The 20792-nt window shown below is 43.3% G+C and overlaps 1 protein-coding gene across 4 annotated transcripts in view; it reads left to right on the plus strand.

Moving 5' to 3' along the window:
- Positions 1 to 20792, plus strand: part of GNB1 (G protein subunit beta 1) — a 360950-nt gene that overhangs the window by 221112 nt on the left and 119046 nt on the right. For all 4 annotated transcript variants that reach the window (XM_069241008.1, XM_069241010.1, XM_069241009.1 and 1 more), the window contains 2 exons: positions 15795 to 15861; positions 15995 to 16196. In XM_069241008.1, the coding sequence (XP_069097109.1) occupies positions 15795 to 15861; positions 15995 to 16196 (269 nt within the window). The remainder of the gene's footprint in view (positions 1 to 15794; positions 15862 to 15994; positions 16197 to 20792) is intronic.

A 20792-nucleotide genomic window follows, 5' to 3' on the forward strand; every position in this document is an offset into this window, starting at 1 on the left:
AATCTTAGATCTCAGAATACTAAACACCTACATCAAATCAGACCACTTTCACATGGTCACGCTACAAGAGGGGTTACCACTGCTAAAGCAACAAGATTACATGACAACCTTAGATCTCAAAGACGCGTATTTCCACATACCGATACATCCTTCGCACAGGAAATACCTAAGGTTTGTATTCAAGGGGATACACTATCAATTCAAGGTTTTACCGTTCGGTATAACATCCGCGCCAAGGGTGTTTACCAAATGCCTAGCAGTAGTAGCCGCAAACATCAGAAGGCAGCAAATACACGTATTCCCGTATCTAGACGATTGGCTAATCAAGACCAACTTGCTAACAAAGTGTTCACAACACACAGAGTATGTCATACAAACCCTCTACAAACTCGGGTTCTCCCTCAACTACACAAAATCAAACATTGTGCCGTGCAAAATACAGCACTACTTAGGAGCGGTAATCAACACAACAAAAGGATTAGCCACTCCGAGTCCACAAAGGGTTCAAAATTTTCACAAGGTCATACAGGCCATGTACCCAACACTAAAAATACAGGCAAAAGTGGTTTTAAAACTCCTAGGCATGATGTCCTCATGCATAGCCATTGTCCCAAACGCAAGACTGCACATGAGGCCCTTACAACAGTGCCTAGCATCACAATGGTCACATGCACAGGGTCACCTTCTAGATCTGGTGTTGATAGACCGCCAAACATACCTCTCGCTTCTATGGTGGAACAGTACAAATTTAAACAAAGGGCAGCCGTTCCAAGACCCAGTGCCACAATACGTAATAACAGATGCTTCCATGACAGGGTGGGGAGCACACCTCGATCACCACAGCATCCAAGGACAATGGGACGTACATCAAACAAAACTGCATATAAATCACCTCGAATTACTAGCAGTATTCCTGGCGCTAAAAGCATTTCAACCCATCATAACCCACAAATACGTTCTTGTCAAAACAGACAACATGACAACAATGTATTACATAAACAAGCAAGGGGGAACACACTCGACACAGCTATGTCTCCTAGCACAAAAGATATGGCAATGGGCAATTCACAACCACATTCGCCTAATAGCACAGTTTATTCCAGGGATCCAAAATCAACTAGCAGACAATCTCTCTCGAGATCACCAACAGGTCCACGAATGGGAGATTCACCCCCAAATCCTAAACACTTATTTCAAAATTTGGGGTACACCACAAATAGACCTATTTGCCACAAAGGAGAACGCAAAATGCAGAGACTTCGCATCCAGGTACCCACACAGACAGTCTCAAGGCAATGCCCTATGGATGAACTGGTCAGGGATATTTGCATACGCTTTTCCCCCTCTCCCTCTCCTTCCATATCTAGTAAACAAATTGAGTCAAAACAAACTCAAACTCATATTAATAGCACCAACATGGGCAAGACAACCTTGGTACACAACACTACTAGACCTGTCAGTAGTACCACACGTCAAGTTACCCAACAGGCCAGATCTGTTAACACAACACAAACAGCAGATCAGGCATCCAAAACCTGCATCGCTCAATCTAGCAATCTGGCTCCTGAAATCCTAGAATTCGGACATTTAAACCTCACTCAAGAATGTATGGAAGTCATTAAACAAGCTAGAAGGCCATCCACTAGACACTGCTATGCAAGCAAATGGAAAAGGTTTGTTTGCTACTGCCATAATACTCAAGTTCATCCATTACACGCATCCCCAAAAGATGTAGTGGGATACTTACTACACTTACAAAAGTCAAATCTAGCCTTCTCTTCCATAAAAATACACCTGGCAGCAATATCTGCATATCTGCAGATTACTCATTCAACTTCACTGTTTAGGATACCCGTCATTAAAGCATTTATGGAGGGCCTAAGAAGAATAATACCACCAAGAACACCACCAGTTCCTTCGTGGAACCTTAACATCGTCTTGACAAGCTCATGGGACCACCTTTTGAACCCATGCATTCTTGTGAAATACAATTCTTAACCTGGAAAGTTGCATTTCTCATTGCCATCACATCTCTAAGAAGAGTAAGTGAAATTCAGGCATTTACAATACAAGAACCTTTTATCCAAATACACAAAAATAAGGTTGTACTAAGAACCAATCCTAAATTCCTACCAAAGGTTATTTCACCGTTCCACTTAAATCAAACGGTAGAGTTACCAGTGTTCTTCCCACAGCCAGACTCAGTAGCTGAAAGGGCACTACATACATTAGATGTCAAAAGAGCACTAATGTACTACATCGACAGAACAAAGGAGGTTAGGAAAACAAAGCAACTGTTTATTGCATTTCAAAAACCTCATACAGGAAACCCAATATCAAAACAAGGTATAGCCAGATGGATAGTTAAATGCATCCAAACCTGCTATCTTAAAGCAAAGAGACAACTGCCCATTACAACAAGGGCACACTCAACCAGGAAAAAAGGCGCTACCATGGCATTCCTAGGAAATATTCCAATGCACGAAATATGTAAGGCAGCCACATGGTCCACGCCTCACACATTTACTAAACACTACTGTGTAGACGTGCTATCCGCACAACAGGCCACAGTAGGTCAAGCCGTACTGAGAACTTTGTTTCAGACTACTTCCACTCCTACAGGCTGAGCCACCGCTTTTGGGGAGATAACTGCTTACTAGTCTATGCACAACATGTGTATCTGCAGCAACAGATGCCATCGAACTGAAAATGTCACTTACCCAGTGTACATCTGTTCGTGGCATTGGTCGCTGCAGATTCACATGTGCCCACCCGCCTCCCCGGGAGCCTGTAGCCGTCGGAAGTTATCTTCAACATCTGTACATTTGTATATATATATTACTTAACCTTAATTTGTACATACTTATTCATTCCATTGCATGGGCACTATTACTAACACACACAACTACTACCTCACCCTCTGCGGGGAAAACAATCTAAGATGGAGCCGACGCCCATGCGCAATGGAAGCAAAGAGGAGGAGTCCCTCGGTCTCGTGACTCGAAAGACTTCTTCGAAGAAAAACAACTTGTAACACTCCGACCCAACACCAGATGGCGGACTATGCACATGTGAATCTGCAGCGACCAATGCCACGAACAGATGTACACTGGGTAAGTGACATTTTCATACTAAACCATGATATGGTAGCACACTCATTTTCAGACCGTATATTTCCAAGAAATAACCAAAAACATATGCACGATTGCGCTGCGGTTCCTCTGGCACGGCTCACGCCTTCGGCTGGCTCTCCGTACCTGTCAGGGTGATGTCTACGAAGGGAGGTTGGGGATGTCTAACCTCTATCTCTACTACCTCGCGATGCATCTATTGGTAGTCAGTGACTGGTTGGGAGGGGGTTGGTCGGACCCCGCGTATCAGTTGGAACTCTTGACAATGGGCTTTCCTGGTCTGCTGGGGATGCTGTACGGTGAACCCCTGCCGCGTAGTGTTCCCGAAGTGACAACTGTGGTGCTGATGGGGTGGGAGAGCTGTGCAGCGGGTGACGGGTTGGTGGCACCACCTCACTCAACAGACGCCGCTGTGGCAGGAACTACGCTGGAGGTGGTCTTGGTGCTCCAGGGGTTCATAAATGGGATCTTATAGGTATCTCCCAGCAGGGTGATGTCTGGGCGGGCTCCCACATGCGGTCCTTCCAGGAGCTTCAGCAGCAGTTCGAGCTTAATCAGTCCCAGTTTCATAAGGATCTGCAACTCAGACACGCCTTGCAGGCGCACATTCGGGCAGAGACGGTTCTCCCTGAATTTAGCCCTGTAAAGGCCAAGATGATGATGGGTGCTCTGCGTAAAGGGGGGGGTCGCGTATCTATTGCTCATTAGTCACTAACACAACCAAACACTTGATAAGCTCCGAGAGTGGTGGGTGGGTCCGATGGGAAATGGAGACGCGTTTATGGCCCCACAGTCACTGACCATGACCTCCCATCTCCGAATGGTGCAGGCCTACTTTATCCATGTGGCATACCTCACTCCTGACAAGCTGCATAGAGCAGGCCTCTGGCCCCAGGGTGATTGCCCCTGTTGTGCAAGCCCTAGTGCAGACTTTTTTCCACATGGTGTGGACTTGTCCCCACATAGCCACTTATTGGCAGGTGGTGGTAAAAGAGATCTCAGCAGTTATACAGGCGGAGGTTGAGGTTGCTCCACTAACTATTTTATTGGGAGTTCTTGAAGGGGTGAGCTCTAGCAGAGCGAACTGGGCATTTGTGGGGATGGCCTGCTTGGTGGCCAAGAGAGACATTGCAGCAAACTGAAAGATGGAGACTGCCCTTGCGTTGGTAAAGTGGTGTCGTGGGGTGAACTGGTGTGCTCAGCAAGAGAAGTTGGTTTACAAAGCAAGGGGCTGTCCAGTCAAGTATACAAGATTGTGAGGGTGATGGATGGGGACTGGGGAGGACAGTGCAAGGGGCATTGCTTCATCATAGGGAGGATGTGCGCATTGTATTTGACTATCACAGTGCTTCCTGAATGTATACCAATATGTTATGCTCTGCGTCTGTGCAGTTCGTTCTCCAAAATGTACTAATTGCACTAGTGACCTGTTGTGTTTTTTTGCTGTTCTATATAAAACTAATAAAAATGGTTTAAAAAATATATATATTTGCACGAACTTGCAGCATTACTGATAAAGCTATTTAGTGTATTAACAATATTCAATGAAAATTGACTTTCAGAAAACATATTTATTCTTTGCACATCACCAAGTAAAGTGTTCTGACTTGTTTTCATCCTATTTATACTTTCATCACACAGGTACTAAAATGGGCGTTCACAAATACTGAAATATATTTTTAAATGTTTGTACAGTTGACTTTGTTATTTAAATGTTGTGTTAGGAAAAACCTTTCATACAGCAGCCTTTCATTTCACACTTTGTACAGCAGGCCAGACAGTTAACTTTGCAAAATCCTGTTTTTTTCCAGTCAGAAGGGAAATTTATTGTAAGATGACTAACTCACTTTTGGCATCTGTCCCTGAACACAGTGCAAATGTTACAAGATAAGAACAAGATTTAAAAGCCTCTTTATTGCTTCTTTACTTTCTGACTGAGCAGGACACCTGTTCTTTATCAACTCGCCAGAAGGGCAAGTAGGTCCTAAAAATAGCTTGACCTGATAAAATATGACTCGCTGTAGCGAGTGGGAAAGTAGTTTTTGTTTTAGGCCTGTGGTGGTACGATTTTTATGCTCCCTTTTTCCAAATTGTAAGTTTTGGCTGGAATTCGGGGAATATTGTCCTTGTTTGTGAAATGGATTTCTTGTTCTTTCATTTGCTTCACCAACTATACCTGGCAAAAAAAAGGTTATGGAAACTGTCCTTGGTAGTGATATTCACTAGATTTGGGAGGCTTCAATCAGTTTTATGTTGCCTCTATTCAATGTATATCCTCGTTACCTGGAGAGTCATATTCCAGATAAAGTAATATGCTGTCCCCATGTGGTAAATCTTGAGACTGGGGGATAGGTGCCCAGCAGAATTTTTCAGAACCGATGGGACCATGCATGGATACCAGGTCATGGTTTGTCAGTGCTTGCCTGTTTCCGGGAATGGTTTTCTTTCACACTTTTACTATGAAATTTGAGGTGTGGTGTCCTATGGGGGAGTTGGATGCAGTGTACTTCAGTTTGATTGGCTCATTTTCTGAGGCCAGTAGGTTACAAAAGTGCCAGTGATTCAAGAATTTGGGCCTTTTGTGAGGAATTACTGCTATTTCAAGGTTACCAGAAGTCTCTCAAATGGATGCCTTAAAATGATTCACGATTCTATGAAAAGTACAAATGCTGGTGATCTGTAGTTAGATGAGTGACATTTTTCTTTACTGTTACAAATGCATCATATAATTGTAAATTCTACATTATGTTGTGATTGAGAATTCTCAAATGGTATCAAGACTGTTGAATAGCATTTATACTCTTGCCCTCCCTCCTTGGTAAATGTTTGGGTGTTACCTGCATACCTCTGCATCACCAACTACCCCCACCACCCCAAACAAAAACCCAGGGACCCTGTGTTTTTTCAGGCACTTTTATTTTACACGCTTATCTGCCTCTTCCTACCACTTAGCCCCCTCCCACACCTCCTTCACTCCCCTGTCTCACTTGCCTCAAAGGAAAGGATTCACTATTTTTCTTCTGATTGGAAAGAAAATATCTCCCCTGACATTTGTGAGGTCTGTAAGCAATCCATGGGATGAAGAAAGTAATTTTTGGCAGCTTACCTACTTAAAGCCTGTGCTTTATGTTTAATAAAACTATACTCTGGTAAGGAATTGTCAATACTGTACTGATATTGCTTAGAAAATCTACTATACTTGTCGAACAAAGGAACCAATACCATTTGAGGCCCTAGACTGAATTTGTAGTATTTTATTAATGTTGTGCCAAGTACTCATATTTTGTTATCAAAGCTGGACAGAGATTTCCATCCCTCCCATTTTTGTAATTTTCTACCACTTGTTTGGGATAACCTCCAAGCAACACGCACTTGTGAGTAGGTCTTTTTTCTGGCACCAGTGCAAAAAGGTAACACAGAGGTGGTTGTGCCTGTCTTGGATTGCCACTGAGCAGGGTTGTAGTGGTCTATAGCTGAGGCTCCTAGAACTATTCCCACCATTAGTTGCTTAGGTTTTGCCCAGATCTCTTTAGTCAGAGGTAGTCTGTTGCTCTCCAGGGCTGTGGTACCAATTAATTAGGACAGTGTTATTTTGCACTGGTGCAGCTGGATTGACTAGCCTGAAAACACAGTTCATAAAAAAATATTGTAAGTGGTCCACAAAGTGCATCTCATAGGTCAGTGTCGAGGTACTCAAATGAGTGCTAGAACTTGCTGTGGCAGTGAATTCCTCAATGAACAAACCTAAATAAACACAGGACTGAGAGAGGATGCAAACCTGACCCAGACTTTTGGTCCTTAAGTAGCAGTTAACTGATTTAGTTTGCCTTCTCTTGCACTGAAGGTTGGATCCCAACATTGATATACCCCCTTGAAGCCATATCTGATTCAGTGCAGAAATGTAATGTTTATATACCTCTGACATATCTCATGGAAAGCGAGTGAGTGTGGATAAAACCTAAACACCTCATTTTTCTGGATGACTTTGATATATCACTTAGTTCAAGTCACGTCTGTTTCAGATTTCGAACAGGACTCATCAGAATTTTTCACAAACGTTCAAGTTGCCTGACGTGCAGCGTTCAGCATAAACCATTAAGATAACTAGTTCTTATTTGCATTTTTCACTTAAATGTCCACCCCTTACTACTAAAGACTCCTACCTGCCACTTAAACAATACAAAGTGGCCTTAAATACTAGACGCTGTAATTACCTTTATGATGTGAAACTAGTTTGGCTTATGTTTTTTGCTCCATCCTTTTCTCAAATTAAGTATCTCTACCACATATTTACTTAACTCTAAATGTTCCAGTTGCCATTTAAGACAGAGCTTTTGTGTGCCAGTACTGCCCATTCCTTCCCATTCCTGTGCATATGTTCGCACTCACCGAATTGCTCTTTTCCACCCACCCATGTGTATCATAACCTGCTTCTTTTACTCACTGAATTCCTAGCATGAAATTGCCCCATGTTTTTGGATCATTTAAGGTTTTTTTTTTTTTTTTTTTGCTTTCCATGCCTTCAAGTTGGGTAACTTGTGCAACAATGCTCATGCACTGCATGTTAGCAGCAGATGATCTGCAGAAGAGAACATTTGTTGTTTGTTTGGGGACCACTTATCCAGGGCACATGCCTGTGCTATTTGGGCTGCCATCTTTTGTTATACCACCAATCTTGCATTCTTGGCAAGGGTGAAAGGATTCCCAAAAAAGTTTTTGATTTCACCACTAGGAAGAAACTCTAACAAGTAAAATTCCTGTGCACCAGGCCTGGAACTGAGCACCTTTCCTGCTAGTGTGGTATGGAAGTCATCCCCAGCCACCACCTCTTCCCACCCCCATATGTAGTCCACCACTACCACCTTACCCAGGTTATGGGAGTAATTCCACGGTAAGGAAGACCACCACCTCCCTAGACTACTTCCTAATTTCCAAATACCTTAGGACTTGTTCCACCAGTACCCTCTTGTCTCAGTCCATGGAAACGACCTTAAGTGCCAAGGAGCAAAGTGGGATGTAAGCTGCCTGCTCTAGAGATACCATGGCACTGCTGGGTTTAGACCAGCTTCTTATCTCCCACAGGAAGCCCTAAGTTGTCCTTGCTCTTAAGGGTCCAGTTATTCTGTGCATTCTGCTCCAGGCCTATTGTGCCTGACTATTTACCCAACATCTGAATAAAGTACAGTGGTTCTAAGGTCTTCTTTTCATCATAGGTAAACCATATACTTCAACATGTCTGAATTATTTTCCGTTTAATTGAGAGCAACAAATGCTCACAAGGGACAGTCCATTTAAAAACCATTGGGATGTATAATTGCATTATCATAATATTGTATATATTCAACAATGGTTCAGACCGTGCAATGCGTGAAAGTGACAAATGTTTAAATTGTGCTTCATCCGCATTTTACAAGGTGCAGTGGTCTCCAGAGTAGTTGCCCTGTAGCAACCCAGTGGTTACATAAGTGTTACATAAGCCAAAGCTGGAATCCGTGATTGCTTTTTAGGATTGAAGGTTGAATATAAAGTTTGGAATACAGATGATAGTATCCAGTTGGTTGAGTATTGACTGTTTCAATAGAAAGGTGATTAGACTGATGTCATAACACCTACATATTAAGTACACAAGGTGGAAACTTCTATTCCTGGGGAATTGTTAAAAATATCTTGGAGAAAAACACCTCAGACTTGGATTTCGATGTGTGATAATTGTTTGGGTCCCCCCTGGCTTTTTAAGTGGATCAATGAGGCAATATACACATTTGTCAAACATTTGATGTAGTTGGCTAAAACCTTTGTCAAATAGGATAGTCTCCTTTTTTTTTAAAATCAGTTGACACTCCTCCAGAGCCAAAGGATAAATGGCTTTCTAAAGACGGATACATTTAACAAGCATCCATAGGCCAGCCGGCTGAATGTGTGCTTTTTGCAAGCACTTGCTACTGGATGCTTCTTCCACATATTCTTCTGCTTTATTAATCCATTTTGATTGCTTGTGGTTCTGCCACATGCGGTCAGTCCTTCAACCCATGTTTTATGGTTTTGAATCCGTTTCACAGCCACTGATGAAAGAGCAGGTCACATGTGTTTAACCATCTTTCCTGATGGGTCTGGAACTATTATTACTTAAGTGCTATCCTCGGTCCTTAAACTTTCTTTCCCTGGAAGTTGAAGTTGTGCTACTTTTACAGACTGTAGGTGGTGATACTGTGGTGGGAAGTGGCTTACGCATACACATGCGTTACTGCAGATAGGGCGGATAGGGTTGTCTTTTAGAAATATTTTTCCCAATTCTGCTTGTGGCATAATCAGTTGCCTGTAAGAACAGTAGAATCCTCCTGAAAAATGACGATTCTTATAGATTTACTGAATTAAGAATCAAGATTTTATTAAAGACAATGAGGTTAGCATTATGCATAGAAGTCTGATGTAATCCTTTTTGAGCAACAAGCCATTCAAAGCCTTCAAATAGAAAGTTCTGTCCAATTTCTACTGTTTGCCCTTCATCTTCCTCCTCTTTGTTTGCTCTTCTTGACTGTCCTTGCAAAAAAAAAACCTTCGTCAAATCTGTCCACTCTTATCTGAAAAAAATAAACCAAAGCATGAAACCAATTCATAAACCTTTAATGTCAGCATAAAAGAAAAACTTTCCAACTTAAAGATCTGTAACAACGTCACATGAATATAGCAATCCTCCACCCCTCTACAAGGGAAGGGAGGGTGGGATAATGCTAGCCTCCTTGTCTTTAATAGAACCTCGATTCTTAATTTAGTAAACCTATAAGATGTCATTTTATATCAAGACAGGAGGCTAGTAGCATTGTGCATGTCGAAAGTCAAAACACATTTTGAAACATGATCTACAGATTTAAAATAAAACCACCTAAACGTCTCTGCATATGACCAATCAGCTGCTTTCAAAATGTCCTCCAAACGACCACCCATCATATAAACCTTACTCGCCTTGCTTCCCTTACTGAATGAGCCATAAACTGAACCATTCACACCACTCTCCTTCAAAGTAGCTTTCACCCATCTAGCAATTGTAGCATTTGTTACTGCTTTAAAAGATTTCCCATAAGATATTAACAGTTGATCAACGCCTGCACTTCTTATCCAGCATCCTGGTCTTATATTCCTTCAAACATTGTACCACGCAAATTAGGTGAGTTGTCAAACATTGGATAAGAAATACTCACAGTATTAGTCCGTCTACAAACCCCAAAAACCACACCATTTGGTTGAAAAAAATGTGATGATTCCAAAGCTCGCATCAGAAACTCCACGGAAAGAAATGAGACAAAGCAACGTAGTCCTCTTCCAAGACAATGCTCCTGCCTCTAATCATCTATTGGCTGGCCAACCCTCAAATAATTGTCGAACCAAATTTACGTTCCTTAATGTCTGAGGTTTTGGATTAGGCGGTCTCCTCAAAAGTATCCCTTTCATCACCCTGCAAACCAAAGGATTTCTACCAACAGATAAACCCTGCTGAAGTGAATGACCAACTGCCACAGCTGATCTGTAACAATTTACTGCCCTATATGACATACCTTTATCAAATAAACCTGCTAAGAACTTTTCCACCTCTACATCATCCACCTCCACAAGATATAAATCTTTATCCGTGCACCAATGTAACCATACTTTCCTTGCCCCTCTATACCTTCTCTTTGTACCTGGTGCCCATGATTCATCGAGTAAGCTTGCAGCTGTACTCTAACGTTCTGTGAATCTCCCAGAATACCTGATATCCTTCATACTAGAAGGTTAAGAGAACCCAGCTCCATCAATGGATGTTCCTGGCCTTCTGCGCCTACCAAAAGACCTTTGCAAGACGTTATTAACACTTTTTCCTCCACTGCCATTTCCATTACCTTCGGAAACCACAGCTGGGTTTTCTGAAAAGGTATAACCAATACCATTTGACGCTTCTGTCTCCTCCTGTGTACCAACGCTGTCTGAATCATTGAGAATGGGGAAAGCATAACCCTTCATTCCCTCCCAATTTTGCATAAACCCATCCACTGCTCCAGGATCTGGCCTCCAACTGACATAATTTGGTAATTGAAAGGTTAGTCTGGAAGCAAAAATATCTGCCTCCAAGGGCCCCATCTCTTAATGCCCTGAAGAGCACAGTCTCTTAACTTCCAGTCACTGTAATTGTCCCATTCCGAGAATTCTAATCTGTCACATTCTGCACCACTGGCAAAGATTCTGCCTTCAAGCTTATTTTGTGCTCAAAACTGAATTCTCACATCTCCTTTGCTTTTTCTGACAGTTCTGCCGATCTGCATCGTCCCAACTTGATGATATATGCCACAGCAGTCCAATTGTCCATTCTCAACAATACCGATCTCCCTCTCAAATCTGCCCATACGTTCTGTAGGGCAAACAAACCTGCATCTCTAAACAGTGTGTCACTTCTTTGCCAACTGAGTTCAAACTTCCCTGGTCACCTTATCCAAACATGTAGCTCCACACACTAAGTTGCTAGCATCAGCCTCCACTACAAAATCCGGTTTTGTTCCAAAAGTTACCCGACCATTTCAGGCTTCCAAATTCTCCTTCCACCAAATTGACTCCTCTCTTACTTCCACAGATAGACAACAAGTCTCCATACTACAAACCTCTCCCTAGACTGGAAGTCTTTAAATGCTGAAGGGCCCTGTAATACAGTCGGCCCTATTTAAAAACGCTTGGATCGACTAGGGCAATAGACCAGTCGCTTGAGCAAACTCAACTTCACCGCCTTTCTTTTCAACATCATCTGCACCTCCTACTTTATTTTCCTCACTTTCATCTTTGGAATCACTTCAGATTTCTCCAGATTTACCTCAAATCCTTGAACAAATCTTTAACCATTTCCATCTGCTCCTTCATTTCTTCCGCACCCTCATTCGTTATCAATTTATCGTCCAGATAAATTTCCATCTTTAATCCCCTCGCTCTGAAAAACCAACCACGATCTTCACACCTTTGTGAAACACCAAAGGGCTGTGGATAGCCCGAAAGGGAGACTTTGAAACTGATACAGTTGGCCTTTCCACCCAAACTGTAGGTACCTCAATCTTCTTTTGCAACTGGTATCATGAAGTATGCGTCCTTGAGATCCACCTGCACTGGCTACCCGTCAACAAACGGATCACCTTCAGGCTCCTCACCCACGCACACAAAGCCCTCCACAACAAGGGACCCGAATACCTCAACCGTCGCCTCACCTTCTACACGCCCTCCCGTCAACTTTGCTCCACCAGCCTCGCTCTCGCCGCCGTCCCTCGCATCCGCCGAACCAACGCGGGGGGAAATCCTTCTCCTACCTGGCGGCCAAGACGTGGAATTCCCTCCCCGCCCACCTCAGGACCACCCAGGTCCACCTCACCTTCCGGAGGCATCTCAAGACCTGGCTTTTCGAGCAGCAGTGACCCCCCCCCCCCCACGCCTTGAGACCCTCACGGGTGAGTAGCGCTGAATAAATACCTTGATTGATTGATCTTCACCATCCAATCCTAATGCAAATCTCTCAATAGGTGTATTCCCACCATCTTGAAATGTTAAGTCACAAACTAATTCAAATCCCTTAAATTTATCACCGGCCTCCGCCTTTTGTCTTTCTCTTCCACTAAAAACAAAGTACTTACAAAACCCTTTTCCTGCTCTCCAACTTCTATTATTGCATCCTTTTCCAGCATCTGTAATCCCTCTTCTTGCACAGTGTGTTCCAAATCTTTTTGAAACACCAGCTCATTTGGTTCCCTCCGTTACACTGGTTCTGTGTTCAACTCTTTGATAACCTTCTATAGTTGGTAACGTCCAGGAGTCTTGTCACTGCCTTCCAGTAGTCCTTAAAATCTCAATCTTCCTCCTACCTTTATTGGGATAGAACCAGAAAAAACCTTGGCTTTGACCTTGACTGAGGTTTTGTTCCCTTCCTCTGCCAGTGCATCCTTGCCCTCTCCCCTTTGGGGGATAAAATGTGGGTCCTCCTTGGTTACCCTTGTGATAAACAAACCCTTGGCTCTGAAACTGGGCTTTATAACTGGCTCAGACGGTATGATGCCCTCTCCTACCAGCCCTACCATAAAAACTACTGTTAGAGAAGACTCTACACATTGAATGCTGTGCATTGTTTAGACTTTTGAAAGTATGTACATGCTTTCAGTCACTTCACCATTCCATCCCCAAAAAGCAAACCACGTGCATCTTTGCTAGATAACCTTCTAGCTAAAACATTAAACTTTGGATTAATCCCCATGAGCACAGTTTTCTGTATGTCTGCTAAAAAGCCTGTGTGTGTGTTGCCCAAAAAAAGATGGTCCGCTGGCACCATCCATGTTACCAAGCCAAATTCTGATCCAAACCTTTCAAAAATGCCTTTCACTGCAGCAAAGATTTTGGCCAGCAGACCAAGGAGATCAAGTAATCTTCTTGCCACTGCTTTAGGAACATTTCTGAACTTTCTCTGATCCTTGCCCATTTAAACAAACGTGATGAGCTCTGGATCCAGATTCGGTGTCATAGTCACCTTCCCATCAATAATGGGCCTGGAACACACTGCCCCTGTTACATTCCTTTATTCTTTCTCCAAGGACTTAAAGCACAATCTAGACTTAATATAATCAGATACATGGTCCAGCGGCCACCAATCCTTCCTTCCTGGGTGTCTAATATTGTTAGGAGTAAATAGTTTCTCCCCAAGAGGATCAACTACAGTGTCCTTCACCTTACTTCTGACACTCATCTCACTGTCCTTGTCCAACCCATCTTTGTATTCCAAATCCAAAATATATTTGTCCAGATCCTAATCAGATCTGCCTCTTGTCATTACTATATCCTCCTCAGGATATTGATTCTTTTCAGCATCAATCTGACCCTTCTTTGCACTCATCGGGAACCTTTCCTTAGCGAGCTGCTGTGGACTCCTGTCACATGGTGAATCCTCCAAGTGTTTCCTTTTTTTTTTTTTTTTTTTTTTTTGAGGTACTTCTCCCCTGGACCTTATACTAGTCCTCATCAAATACAGAAAAAAATTCCTCCTCCTCCTTAGTCTTTTTCTTGCCTAAAGCATGTCTTACATACTCATGAGAAGCCACTTGTATCTCCTTGGATGCAGTTTTCCTTGTCGATTACTCTTGGTTAAGAACCTCCTTATTAATATCCAATATTTTCCAGACCAGTCTTAAATTTAATTCACCTTAAAAACGTAGTATCCCTCAATGCACTCAACATGGTTCTTATCCACTTTCAAAATTAATTATTTTTAAATATCGCTATTTTTCCACCCAAACAACTGCACAAACATACTGTCACACACTACAACCATCCCTGACAACGAGACACACAAACAGCGCTTTGTTGCAATAGAAACTGCTTCAGAGGACTAATTCCTGTGAAAGCAAACCAACCTATTTAAAAATAAGGCCTACCTCCTTTAGAAACAACCCCTTTTGTGTTGGAGAGGATGCATCAGACGCAACGTCATGACCACTTTTTCCTCCACGCGGTTGCTTACTGCAATGACACCAGCCTCTGCAAGCAAGCGTAGGGAAAAATATACTACTCCTTGCGCACCTAAAAGGAACTCTACCTTCTGCCCCTCGTGCTCCAAAGCGTGAACTGCCCTCGTACTTCCTTAAATGGTCTGCGCTCAAGTGCGGCCTTTCAAGAAAGCTAAACACTAACATATCCCAGCATAATTAAACTTTAAAAAACAGAAATAACCATTAATCATGAATCTGACAGTGAGAAACTTCATTTCTCATGTTTTTCAAATCAAACGTTTTACTACTTAACATAACACCGTTACAAAAAAACAAATATCTGTACCATTCAGGTAATTAATGCACCATACACACAAACCACAGTACCCATAAATTTGGTTATTACTGAACCATGCAAAAACACCAGTTATGCACATCTCACTACCTCGCACAAGAAAAACTATCATACTTATCTGCTCAGAAGAACCAAACAAAAGAGGAGGAAGATGGCGGTCAAGCAGTACATATGGGACTGCACATTCTATTTTTCATTGTAATGTTGTAAGATTCTTTTTGGAAGTTTTTAATGGTTTGTTGCTCAGAAGGAGTAAACAAGTTACTAGCATAATGCTAGTCTCCTGTCTTGACATAAAAATAGGTTTACTAGTCAAATGATTTAATCTAGGAATTCCTCACGAGGAAACCTCTTGTTACTGGTTATTATTGCTATAAGTGATTGCACTTAAACCTGATGTCTCTGAATAAATCTTTCCATGAAGGGTTTCAAGGATCTGCATTAATGTGTCAGCTGTTTTTTTTTTTTTTTGCAAGCAGTATTTTGTTTCAGGTCTGTCTACTGGATTTTGCAACATCCTACATTGTAATTTTAATTTGTAGTATGCAACCAAACTGGAATTATTCTTGTAAAAAACGCCAAGTATAATCTAAGTGAAATAGGAAGTCAGGAGAGTTTCCTACCACAGACGTTGATAGTACTAGTCAAGTACCCACACATCTAAACAGTTCCTGCTTTTCATAGTGTTTTAGGTGTTGTAATAGGCAACATTTTAGCTACTGCTTAGGTCACCAATATATTTATATTCGGTCTATACAACAGCAACACCCAGTTGCTGGAAGATACAGAATAGGGCATGTTTATTAATGCTTTATTTTATTTACACAGGTTATTTGTCTTGCTGCCGCTTCATAGATGATAATCAAATAATTACCAGCTCTGGTGATACCACTTGGTAAGTAACAATGCGCATTAAATTTGTTAAAAACCCCGTGAAAAGTACGAGTACCCTACAAAGGCGTGAATTTTGAGTTCCTGATATCTTCAGTTGCATCTAACTGTTTTGCTCATTGTGCTCTCTTAAACAGTGCTCTCTGGGATATTGAAACTGGGCAGCAGACAACCACGTTTACTGGACACACTGGAGATGTAATGAGCTTGTCTCTTGCCCCAGATTCCCGGTGCTTTGTTTCTGGCGCCTGTGATGCTTCTGCCAAGCTCTGGGATGTTAGAGAAGGAATGTGCCGACAGACTTTCACAGGCCACGAGTCTGACATCAATGCCATATGTGTGAGTAATTGTGTTTTACTGATTGAGTGTACTGTGGCTTTGTTTCTACTGAAATTGTCATTGTCAGACTGTTTTACTTGTGAAATTCTAAGCAGAGAATGTTCTGCTTGAGGTCTTGTGTATTTATATGTTTAGAATAATCAGCTCTCCGTTTTAGAGCGGAGTTCTAGAATCACTTAAATATTATGTTAGATGGAATGTGTGACCGTAGATACACATGCTCTGCATACTCCTGCCCTCCTCTAGTGTTGGGTCCAGAGTATTGCAAGTTGTTCGAAGAAGCATTTAGAGTCACTGGATCGGTGAATCTGCACATGGGCGTTGCCTCCTTTGTTAGATGGTTTTCTCTCCACCATCTGATTCAGACGTGTCTTCGCTCCGTCTTTCGACTCGCTCCGGTTCAAAACCTTTCTTTCCGTCTTCTCTTTTTTGGGGGTATTGTGTGTCAATCGCCCATTCCAATCTATGCATTTGCCTCGAAGCATCGGTCTGGGCACCTACTATGTGCCCTCTGGGGTGTCCTAGTCAGTCTCAAGTCTACCGCACCACATTGCACCAACCACTATGCTAAACTGATGGAACAAATGCAGTTTTGTTTCTGTCTTGGTGCCATGCGAAATTCCCCACGCTGATCAACATCTGATGTGTAACTTGTGCCTCTCCCCGATCACCTTGAAGCTACCTGTGATGCCTGCAGATCCTTCCTGTCGAAGAAGACCCTTCGGGAACGAATAACTCGTTGAATGGAGGTGGCACACAAGACTCCAGATGGCACCCTGGACATCTCTGGGGAGAAACGCACCCAGGAGGAAACCAGAGGAGGCCTTCTCGATCCAGGACTCTGACTCTGGCTTGCAGTTGGACTTTGAAAGCCACAAGGTAACACCCGCACAACCCATAGTCCTCTGGCACTTTCTAGCCACCCCACAGACTATTAAAAAGCTCCTTGTAGAGATTGCTGGACCGCAACTGCCACCAGGCAATGGCCAGATCTGAAAATGTGTTTTGGCTGCCCCGCCCACTGGCTCGGCTCTGAAAATAGCCAAGGCAAAGACGTCGTCTTTGGTTTCCACCTCAAGCACCTCAGTCTGAGACATCGCTTCCATCTCAATCCGAATTTCGGCTCTGACCTGGCCGGCTACTGCCTCTACCTCGGCACCAACGAAATCGCAAAGTCAAACTTCAGTGCCAAAATCCACAGATCTGAAAACATCAGAGCAGAAAGACTACAGTCAGTCTTCAGCTACAGCTTCTCTCATGGAACATATTTCGGAGACTATGGATGCTCGTCAGCGCTGCCTCCATATCCAGGAGGGTACAGGACGCGTGGCTTCTCCCCCTGTACTTTTCAAAAGGAAGCTGTCTTTCCAAAAAGATTTGGACACTTCACCTCAAAAAATGACTAGCACGAAAAAGGCCACTAGCACACCTCACAAGCCTTTTCCTGATCCACATTCTCTACCCCCATCTCCTCCACCTCCCTTCCCTCATTCACCTGCCTCAACTACTGCAGGAGATTATATCCTCAGGGATCCCCTTTATATGATTGGGAAGATTTGGGTGGGACGCTTATGACTCTGACCCCACCCTGCCCAATGATACAGATTTGTACCCCACACTCTCCTCGCCAGTAGAGGATAGTATTTGCTACCATCAGGTAGTGGCAAGGGCAGCTGCTTTACACAATGTGGAGCTGCACAGGGACCCTACCGAACAAGATTTCCAGTTCAGTAGCTTGCGTCTCCCCGCAGGGATATCCAGTTTCTTCCTATGCTCCCTAGCATGCTTTGTCACGCTGAGGGAAATTTCAAAGAGCCCATCCACTCTAGGGTTAACACCCAGAGGGTAGAAAAGAAATATAAGCCTTCTCCTTCACATCGATTATACTTTAGGTCGCAGGTCCCTCCAGAGTCCATAAGCTTCCACCACTGCGTGAAAACCTGCCAATAGCCAGGCCACAAGTGGACTCTCCTCCTGACCAGGAGAGTAAGAAAAAAGATGCTGCCAGCAAGAGAGTGGCTGCACTTGCAGCTAACTATTGGCATATCACCAATTCACAGGCCTTACGGGCTAGGTATGACCGGGCTCACTGAGATGAAATGAAAGAGCTCCTCCAGTTTCTCCTAGAGGAGCAGTGCACGAGAGGGCAGCAAATTGTTGCAGAGGGGCAAACAACTAATATTTCTATACACTGTGCCCTAGACGCCGCAGATACAGCTGCACGCAGCATTAATACAAGTGTCTTGTTAACAAGGCACGCATGACTTTGGTGCTCTGGTTTCGCAACAGAGGTGCAGCAAGCGGAGCTTAACATGCCCTTAGATAAGGTTTGGTCCTCAAGTGGCTTCTACCTTTGAGAAGCTGGGAAAAAGACCCAGCTAAGGCCATGAGCGTTCTACAGTCCCCCCCCCACACAAACGGGAACTTTTCATCAACCCCACCTCCAGTGGTGCGCCCCCCCCCCTGCTCAATCCACAACTACCAGTGAACAGCTTCAAGATTTTCATCCAGAATGGGTCAACATGGCCACAAACCAATGGGTCCTGTCCATTATCAGGCATAGTTATTGTCTTGAGCTCATTACCACCCTCCAAACATTCCCCCTCACTCACAGGCTATCCCATGAGCACCTTGCCCTTCTCACACAAGAAGCTCAATCCTTCTTATCAAATTGGCCATCAAGCCTGTTCCCTTACAACACTTGGGATCAGCGGTATATTACCCGTACTTCCTCATTCCCAAAAAAGACTGTCCTCTTTATCCTATTCTGAACCTCAAATCCTTAAACCAGTAAATCTTCTCAACGCTTTCATATGGTTACTCTTAAAGAAGTTATTCCATTTCTGCAGCAAGGCGACTTTGACGGCTCCAGATCTAAAGGACACCTACTTTCATATTCCCATCCATCCTGCAAAATACCTAATATTTGTGGTTGCAGGCAAGCCTTACCAGCTCAGAGTTCTGCCTTTCGGAGTTGCAACTGCTCCAAGAGTCATCACAAAGTGTTTAGCAGTAGCTGCCACACACCTGAGAAGACAAAACATATGTGTGTTCCCTTACCTAGACAACTGGGTCATCAAAGCCAGCACGTTACCAAAGTGGCATTATCACTCCATTGACAGTGGATCTCCTTCACACTCTTGGCTTCACAATCAGCAATTTCAAATCCCACCTCCATCGCCTTCCGATTCAGCCCTCGCTAGAAGCTGTTCTCAATGCAGAGTTGGGGCTAGCATACCCCCAACCTGACCAGAGTTCAGTTTTCAGTCTCTTATCCCCGAATTTCAGGAGAATCTCACATACACAGTCAGATCTATTGTGCGCCTGTTAGGGTTGATTGTGTCCTGCATTGCCATTGTTCCCTATGCCAGGCTGTATGTGTGTCCCCTACAGCAGTGTCCGTCTGTCTCGTCAGTGGTATCAGTCACAGGGTTACTAGGACGATCTGGTGTTGATGGACCGCTATACTCACCGCTTTCCGCAAGGGTGGAACACCACCAACCTGTTGAAAGGGTGGCATTTTCTGGACCCTGTACCTCGGGTCTTTCTGTCCACAGATGCATCACTGACGGGTTGGTGCCCTTACCTTCAAGACATCACACTATAGGGTCTTTGGGATCTCAGTCACCAATCCCTACATATCAATTACTGCGATCTTCAGGCTTTATTTCTATCCCTGAAAGCATTTCATCATCACCTGTCACAAGGTTGTCTTAGTCCGCGCGGACAACATGACAGTCATGTATTACCTAAAGAAATAAGGGGGCACACGTTTGTCCCAATTCTCTGACAATATGGAAATGGGTTCTTCACCACCACATTCACCTGGTGGCAGAGTAGCTCCCAGGATGGGACACCAACTTTGCAGACCTCCTCAGCAGGATGCAGCAACAAGTACATGAATGGGAACTCCAGGGTTTGCAAATTCCCCGAAGAGCACTGAGAAAATAAGCAAAAACTTGAGTTTTGAGAAAAATAGGAAAGTGCTCCAGATAAGTGTTTTTTTCCCCCTAAAAATGGCATCAACAAGCTGTTTTCTGTACTTTCAGAACATGCAGAACTCAGTCAAAAAACTAAATTTGTACCACAGTTTTGACATTTTTCAAAGAGTCAGCCCATTGTTCTTATTTTTTGTGCTCTTAACCTCCTTCCTGTGCCTGGTGGAAACCAGTGTGAAATCCATGGGGTGATTCAGGAAAGCTATAGACTTCTGAAGAGTAGCCAAAACTCCGAATTCAGCATGGGGTCATGTGTAGATCCCTCAAGGTTTTTCCAAGGAAAATAACTATTGATATAGACATTTTGAAAATGAGTAGGATAAAATGGCCATGTGTGACATTTTCTTCTGTAACTTTGTCACCAGGCCGATTTACAAAAGCAATAAACCATTACATCCGTTTGACCCTTCTGGTTGCAGGAATTTACAGGGTTTGTAGGTTCTCAAAGAACTCAAGGCACCAAGAACTAACAACTGAGCTGCACTGTATAATGGTTTTTCATTGAGTTTCTAGTATAGACAGATGAATATTGTAAAATATGTAGAGCGAAAATCGGTATCAAGGAAATGTATTTCTGAAATGGGCACAAGAAGTTGAG

Source organism: Pleurodeles waltl, chromosome 6 (assembly GCF_031143425.1).
Source record: "Pleurodeles waltl isolate 20211129_DDA chromosome 6, aPleWal1.hap1.20221129, whole genome shotgun sequence".
NCBI classification, from domain to species: Eukaryota; Metazoa; Chordata; class Amphibia; order Caudata; family Salamandridae; genus Pleurodeles; species Pleurodeles waltl.